Raw genomic sequence first — 8,329 nt, 5'->3', positions numbered from 1 at the left:
CGCACGGGCACGAGGCGTTCCCCACCCGCCGCAGCGGCTAGGATTTGCGCATGGCTGCGATCGCCTCTCCGAGGGATCTCGGGTTCCTTGTGGGGATAGCGGGTCCGGGCGGGGGTGGGGGGAGCAGCGGGGCCCGGTGCCCGGGTAACAGAGAAGGGGCGGAGCCGAAGCCAGAGGGGGAAGGAGGGGGTGCGCCGGTCCCACCCCCGTCCCGCCCCCTGCGGCCGGAGCCCGGGCTGCAGCCGGGCGCGCCGGAGCCTGCGAGTCCGCGAGCCTGAGAGCGGCTGCGGCTGCGGCCTCCCCTGCGTCCAGCCGCCAGGCGGGCCCGCTGACCCCGGGGCCCGCGCCCCCCGCGCAGGGATGCATCATGGCCACGCTGGCTTGTCGGGTGCAGTTCTTGGACGACACGGATCCTTTCAACAGCACCAACTTCCCGGAGCCCAGCCGGCCGCCGCTGTTCACGTTCCGTGAGGACCTCGCGCTCGGGACCCAGCTGGCCGGGGTTCATCGGCTGTTGCGGGCGCCGCACAAGGTACGACCGGAGGGGCAGCCCTGGCCAAGGAGGGCGAGGGGGTGAGGGCGCAGCAAGAGGGCTCGGTTGGGCGCAGCCCCGAGGGACCGGTGTCCAGGCGCAGATAGCCCTCCCGGCGCGGCAGAGGGGCGCGGGGCTGGAGCGGGACCCTCCTGGGCGGGAAGGAAGGGCAAACCCACATTCCCACGCGGAGCTGGTGGCGGGGGCAGCGGAGCAGGTGCGGAGCCTGCCGGAGGCAGGATGGAGGTTCCCGATCGCTGCGCCCTTAGCTCGGCCAGGTGGGAGGGTTGGGGTTCGTCGCCGGTGAGCGTCCCCGGGAGGTCGCCGATTGGGGTGCGCGAAGAACCCCGGGCATCGTGGGACTCTGGCTCCTTAGGGAAAGCCGGGAGGGTCGCCTGGGATGAAACCTCTGTGGGGCCTTCTGGGGAGCTGCGGGCGGCCTCCCGACAAAGCGCGCTACCCAGGGACGCCTCCCCCTCTTTCCCGGGGGGGGGCACGGTGGAGGACGCCGACCGCGCATTGAGATGGCGCGCACAGTTACGCCTTTTTCTTCTGAGAAGCAGGTGGCCTTGGGAACCTTGGAGGGGCAGTCTCTGTGGGAGGGGGGCGGGGGCACGGGGGGTGGGGGCGACGCGCACAAAGCCTCAGCCTGGAGCCCCAGATGAGTGTCCCCTGGGAAGAATAGCGTCTCAGTCTACCCGGTAAGAGGGGCTTCCCCCGCCTCCCTCGCCCCCCTTTGAAGGAGGACGGGCGTCTTGCAAAATGATTGTTGCAAAGAGCCGGGCATTGAAAGCTAATCATTTAGTTACCCAGCAAAATGCTTCCTCCCACTTGAAGAGAATGACAGCACCTTGAAGAATGCTCAACTCTGTAGATTTTCTGCTTTGGGTTCGTATCAGAGTTTGGAGATAATTTATTCCTTGAAGGTCAACATTGACAAATATTTGGAAGTGACAACCCTTGACTCCAAGAACAAAATTGGTATAGAAAAACGGCTCCGATTTCTTCATGACGCTGGGCTTTGGAAGTAGAGGAGGAGGGTGTGTGGGAAGCAGCGGACTGTGGAAGCTATGTCCTCTTTCTATTAGAGTAGCAGCACTCCATTACACTTACTTTTCAGGAGGGAGGAAGGGGTAAACTTCATCTCATTCTTTCTGTCTCCCTGAAAGGGTGGTCACAGTCATAAAACCATGCTGGATTTAAAAGACGAAGGGGCAGAATAATGTATTATAGATTTATCAGATTCATTTAGTAAATTCTTTGCATCTCCTCAGTCAGTGGATTCAGTTAAAAGTTTTCAGAGTTTAATCCACATTATGATTATCCCATTCATTATGGTCTCTTGTTACAGTGATCTTTTGTTGAAACCACAGAAGACTGGTAATTGTGGCCTTGTGACCTTGAAGTGGTTTCCTTGAATTTCAGATGCTATATGCATGGGCTGACCTTTCAAACTGGGAGCTGAAGTATGTTTTTATGTTTCCATGGGAGAGCCCCATAGCCTTCTTGCTCCAGTGTTCCTGGCATAGTAGGAGGGGGACTCTGGTGCTCTGGCATTGCCTTCTTATGCTTACCACCAACTAGAAGCCTCAGCTGGGCAGTGAATTGGGCCACAGAACCTTTTACAGTGTTCTCTGTGGACACAAAGCCAGATGTCCTATGGAGAGTCAGGCAGCTGCAGGCTCAGAATTTTTTGTCCAAAGGGCCTTGAGATACATTTGAAGATTTGCGTTGCTCCCGACCCCCACATCCAGAGCTGAGCAAGTAGCTGATTCTATTAACCAGAGTTTTTTTTTTTTTTTCTTAAAGCAGAATTCAGGACATTTATGTGTCTGAGTGGACACTCTGCCTTTACAGTGGTTAATTTTCCACATGACTGGATCACCCATGAAGTAGTGACTTTTATTGTCTCTACTTTAGAGATAAAGAAATGGAGACAGAGCAGTTAGCCTAGTTTAGATTCTTGGGGAAGGAAGCTGAGAAGGTCTGTGTGACTGGAGACCTCAGCGCTGTTTCATCCATCCTTTGGAAGCTTCATGGATATGGGCAGAGGTACTTCGTAGGGCTTCCAATCCTTTACTTTGGATAGTTTCCCCCATTACCTTTGTGTGTCCAGGACTTTTTGGCTTGGAGTGAGGGGCAGGAGAATGGTACATGACAGAGTAAGAGCTTGCAGTATTTCCTGGCCTGGTAGAGTTCATACTCAGAGGTAGGGATGTGTAGCTGCCAATTTGGCTGTGAATTAGGTCACGGTGAGGGAGTGGCCTAGCCTCAGGGAACAATTCTCCCAGGTCTAGGTCTTGTCTTGGTAAGGGGAGGAATTCTTTGTGCCTAGGACACTGGGTGATGGAAAGAGGGGAGAAACATGAGCATAGATTGTCCCGTACTCCCTGTGATTTCACATGTTCCCAGAGGCTGTGCAGGTTCAAGTCCCTGGGGGAGTAACTTTTGATTGGAGTAGATTGAACACAGATTCAAGCATGCAGGGCATGTGTACAGTTGAATGAGTTCACATACAGGGGAATATACCTTCTAATCAGCCTCAACAAGGCCCCCTTTGCTGGTGTTAATTTTTCATTTTTTTTTTTTTTTTTGCCAGTCCTGGGCTTGAGCTCAGGGCCTGAGCACTGTGTCCTTGGACTTCCTCAAGGCTAGAGCTCTACCACTTGAGCCTCAGCACCACTTCCAGCTTTTTTTTACGTATGTGGTACTGAGGAATTGAACCCGGGTCTTCATGCATGCTAGGCGAGCACTCTACCACTAGGCCAAACTCCCAGTCCCGCTAGTGTTAATTTTTAAAGATCTCCTAGGGACTCTCCTGTCCTGAGAATCTTTGAACTGGTTGAAACTTGGATGCCTTAAGTCCTAATATATTAATTTTGCTGATGCCTACTGATTTCTTTAGGAATTGTCATTTGTTGGGCACAAATAAGATATTGTGCTCATTATACTTAATCGCTCCCTACTCCCAACTGATACATTAAAAAGAAACAAAAGAGAAGTTTGTTAACTTCATAGTATTTCAGAGAGGATGATTGAATACATCACTGGTTTGATAGCAAAAATGGTCAAGACAGGAGAGATGATTATTTCAGTATTTTATATGTTTTGGCTGGATTTAACAAGTCTTTTTCTTTTTGTCTTCAAAAAATGCATACTAGATGTTTTTTCCCCCCAACTTCATGGCTTTAAACAGAAATTGTAATGATGGACTTCTACTTCAGAAAATATCACACTGCAAAATAGGATCATAGATATTTTAAAGCTTAGAATGTGTTGTGGGTTAACTGATGTTAATGGTACTTAAAGGATCTACAGAATTTTTTCCGCTGAAATTGTAAAATATTTTTATAAAAATGCTATAACTAGCATACCTGTCAAATTATGATGTAGTAATTTAACTCTGGAAAGGTCTTGTTGTTGCCTATTGTGGGCTGGAGAATGTATAGTTATGATAACTACCATATTTTAGACACTTCCTTGAGCCAGAAACTGCCTTAGTTACCTATTATTTCTAACCACTTTCTTGGCCAGATACTGGTACTATTGCAACTCAGAGCAGGAGAGACCAAGAGTGGAAAGAAGTTACCTGCACACACAAATTTGAATTACAGAGCTGGTGCCTGACAGTTCCAAGTTCTTAATGAACTTTATTTTCATATCTTGATTATTCTCACAAGAAGTGGATCTCTCCACAAATTGGTCCTGAGTTTCCCATGTTTCTTTCTTTCTCACTACCTTGTCTTAGTGGTTGCCTTGTTGCCTCAACTGTCATATCTGTAAAATAGCTGTAAAGTTGTAAACTGTTGAAACTGCAGCGAGGATTAGATCCTTGCTACATCAAGCACAGGCTGGGCAACCCTTGGGCTCTTGCTCCACACCCTTAGGCCTTCTCTATCTGCTGAATCAGAACACAGTACCCTGATAATTCCTGTGCAAAGGACGGTATCAACCTACTGGGTTCCAGATCAATTCTTGATGTGAAGACCTGACTGCTCAGTTCTCCATATTACCCTAGAAGCTAAGTAGTGCTAAGACAAGCTGGGAGCTAAGTTGGTTGATCAATGTTAGTCTTAGAGCACAAATCCACTGGTATTATTGCACTACTGAATGTCTATCTTAATCCGCTTAAGGGACACATCTGTTTGCTCTATTACATGAAGGTTTTTCAAAGATGAGGCCATTAGTAAAGTTGGTGAGAGGGGGTTGTGTCACAGAATCTTAGGTTCACAGTATTGAAGGCTTGTAGGAAGGGCTAAAAGTATTTCTGTAGAAGCAATGTTGAATCTGAGTCCACTGTAATTAGCTCATTTGATTGGAGCCTCGATACTGAGATCAGGATCATGGGATTGAACCCTTTATGGGTCAGTTGGCTTTGTTTCATGCATCGCCACAGACCAGCCAGACGTCCAGCAGGTGCTGTCATGGCTCCCAGCAAAGGATCTGGGTTGGAACAGACTGATAGCAATCTTGAGGGGGTGGGAGGTTGGAAGAAGGGATGGGACTTTATAATATGTAAGGAGCTTTTGCTGGGGACTGAACTATGAGTCTCCACATAAAACTTCATTCATTCCTACAGTGACTCTAGCATGTAGATAGAAAAAAAAAATAAGGAAACTGAGACCCAGGGAGTTTAAGCAGGTTGTCTAGGTCCCATACTACTTTAAGTGAAGGAGCTAGGATTTAAGGTCAGATCTTTTTTTACTCCAAGCCTGTAGCCAACTGTGTCCCATTATTAGAAAACCAGCGGAGCACATGCTCTCTGTGCCGGTGCCCGTGGGGGTGGGGCAGGGGTGGCTGCATTGCCTTTGCATGCGGCTGTCTGTCACAGGGCTGTGATTTAAATGGATGTGCTCTAGTAAGTTCTTCTCAGGGTTGACCCTCTGTGAGTCTGTGCCTTTTGTCTGGAGAGTCCAACCTGGGTCTCTCAGGAAAACAACAGGGCTGCCTTTACCCTCCCCCCCGCCTGCCTATGAAATGTTAGTTCTTACTGGTGGCAGCTTTAAAACTGATTAACATGCTGAGGGCAGCTCAGGAACACCCCTCCCCCACTCTCCTTTCTTCTCCACCGTGTGTTTCTCTCTAGGGACGAAACTTCTTGGTAACTTTGCTTTCTTTAGGCACAGGCAGCCAGCCACTGCTCCTGGCCACCTCCTCACTGCAGGTCCAGGGGTTCTGTTGCTGCCTGCGCTTGCCTTAGGAAAAGCCTTTGATTGAGAATTGCCTGTCTGCTCCATTTCTCCATGTTATTTGAATCTTAGTTTATTAGCATCTGCTCTTTACAGAGATGGTCAGAGGCTTTTTTTTTTCCTTTGGTGTTAAGAGAGTGGGGTGGGAAGTTTGTAGACCTAATTGGAAACCAAGAGAATGGGGAAAATTAAGTTTCAGTAAATGTTAAGCTTCATCCTATCCATCTGAAGAAAAAGGAAGAAAAATCCTAATGATAGGAGTTTCGTTTCTCTAGCAAATAAAGTGCAAACAAAATAAAGAATAGAGCCAGGCACCAGTGACTCACACCTGTAATCCTAGCTATGTAGGAGGCTGAGATCTGAGGATCATGGTTCAAAGCCAGCCCAGGCATGAAAGTCCATGAGACTCTTATCTCCAAACAGCCACAGAAAACCAGAAGTGATGCTGTGGCTCAGTGTGGTAAGAGTGCTACCCTTGAGCTGAAGAGTTTAGGAACAGCGCCCAGGCCCAGAGTTCAAGTCCCTCAATGGACCAAAGAAAGAAAGGGCAACTTCAGATGAAGAGATGACCCAGCACCTGGGCCAAAGTGAGAGATGCCTTTAGATCAGCACTGGATGCTGGTGCTCCCTCACGACTCAGCACCTAGCCAACTTGGGAGCTGGCTCTTCCTCTGCAATTGATAGTGTTGCTGCCATAGCACTAGAATCCATACACTAGAATCAGGTCTACATTTGGCTCTTACTCTGAACCTGATGATGGTCCTCTCACTAGACAGGGTGTCAGAGTTTCTGATGCAGCAAAATCTAGCTCTGGACTTGGACTGAGAACAAGCACTGGACTGGTAACAGAGGTACACAAGGAGACAAGGTTTTCTTCATTACTTCTTTGTTCTGAATCTTTGAAAATGCAGAGAAGAAGACCTTCTTCCCTAAGAATTCCCAACATGTGACCTTCAACAGGTCACCTTCTTCAACTTCCCTCCACCCACTGTGGGTCTCAGGCTCCTCCTGCTCCTTGCCCACAGCTAGTTTTGGAGCCGTCTCCCAGTGGTGCCCTGCAGCATCCACCCTGGATATGCTCTGCAACAGCCCCAGGCTCTGCGCTTGTTGACTCTTGGGACTCGTCTGTGCCAGAAGACAGTAGACATGACAATCTAGGTCTGATCCAGACACATAGAACTTCAGGTAAGCCAGGAGCTGCTTGTGGCTGCGAGGTTGGAAGAAGTCCTCCAGGTAGTTGGCCAACTATGTGTCTAGGAGAAGAGAGAGCACTAGGGGCAGGTGGATGGGCAGCAGAGTCAGAAAAAGGCCAGCAACTCCCCTGATCTCCCTCATCACCCTGTGACTGGCCATTCAGAGATCAGCAAATCATAACACAAATGCTTTTGGGGGTGTCTAGGAAGTAACAGGCAAACTCAGGCAAGAACTGAAGGGAGGGATCCAAGCCCCACCGTGGGCAGCTCTGTGCTATTCTGTTAGTTCCACACCCTCATTTCTCTTTCCCCTGGGCCACTGGACAGTAGACTCAGATAAGGCTGTTGTCCAGCCTGGCATGCATAGGGTTCTAGTGCACCTCATTGGTGGCTCTGTTACCTCATTCCGCATGAACCACTCGTGGGCTGTGTTCCCCCCACACTGTCCTCCTGGTGACACAGCCTGGCCCTGAGCTCTTACCATCACTCCTAGAACCTTCTGAGAGACTATGACCAGGGAGAGAGGCCCTCTTATCCCCTACTTTGTAGCCCAGGGTGAGGTGGGCAAGCCTGACTGGAATGGGCTGTGGTGAGGATGAATCTCATAACTCAGTTCTGAGCCCCAGCCTCCACCAGTGCTCAGAACAGCATCCCCAGCCCGGTGCCTTACTCCTCCTGTAGACAAAGCCCCACATCTCAGTCTAGTGAGAATCACAAGAGTTGTGGGCTCCTGAGTTTGCCCTCCCTTCTTCCCCCCGCAGTGTCACTGGCTCTGGAGACAGATGCCCTCCCTGGAGACCAAAGCCCACTCACTTGCTGAGCCGATGCTATGGTATGACATCCTCGCTGGACTAGGGGAGGCTGTCTTCATGTCCAAAGGAGTCCGTGGGGGCTTTACAACTATTGTACCTGTTGATAATTTCTAGTGTTACTATCTGACTCTCCATAGACTGAAGCCCAGCCAGCACTTACCTGCTCTTCTCACTGAACTATGCCCATTGCCTGGAAATATGCCCTTCATATCTAAACAATATGTAATATGCATTTCATATCTAAACAATAGGTGAGGATAGCCAGCTCCTTCCCTGATAATCTTGTGGGCCCAGGGACCCTCACTCTACCCCTGGCCATTCCTGCTCTGTCTACATCAAGTTTGGGGACCCTCCTTTAAGATAGAATCTAATACTCTCTTCATAAATAGATTACTTTGTCTGAGGCCTCAGATAAGTGAAGCTAGAGCCAGAGAAGCAGAGTCAGAAAGAGCCCACAGCTATGGACAGGACAATCCACAAGGCCAACTCAGGCCAGTACATGGTCTATACCACAGTTTCTGGCAACAGACAATGAGTGTGCTTCTCTGACCATCTTACTTTCGAGCTCCATCTACAGCTGAGAATCCCCTGCTATTGGAAATT

The 8,329-nt window shown here is 49.5% G+C and overlaps 1 protein-coding gene across 10 annotated transcripts in view; it reads left to right on the top strand.

The window, feature by feature from the left end:
• The first annotated feature begins 352 nt into the window (after positions 1 to 352).
• Fhod3 (formin homology 2 domain containing 3) overlaps positions 353 to 8,329 on the top strand; it is a 400,155-nt gene continuing 392,178 nt past the window's right edge. For all 10 annotated transcript variants that reach the window (XM_090353236.1, XM_090353234.1, XM_090353233.1 and 7 more), the window contains exon 1: positions 353 to 532. In XM_090353236.1, coding sequence (XP_090209362.1) covers positions 368 to 532 — 165 coding nt within the window. In that variant the 5' untranslated portion in view covers positions 353 to 367. The remainder of the gene's footprint in view (positions 533 to 8,329) is intronic.

The sequence above is a fragment of the Megascapheus bottae genome, chromosome 19, assembly GCF_031878675.1.
Source record: "Megascapheus bottae isolate mThoBot1 chromosome 19, mThoBot2.hap1, whole genome shotgun sequence".
In the NCBI taxonomy this organism is placed as follows: domain Eukaryota; kingdom Metazoa; phylum Chordata; class Mammalia; order Rodentia; family Geomyidae; genus Megascapheus; species Megascapheus bottae.
This window is presented reverse-complemented; position numbering and strand designations above follow the sequence as displayed.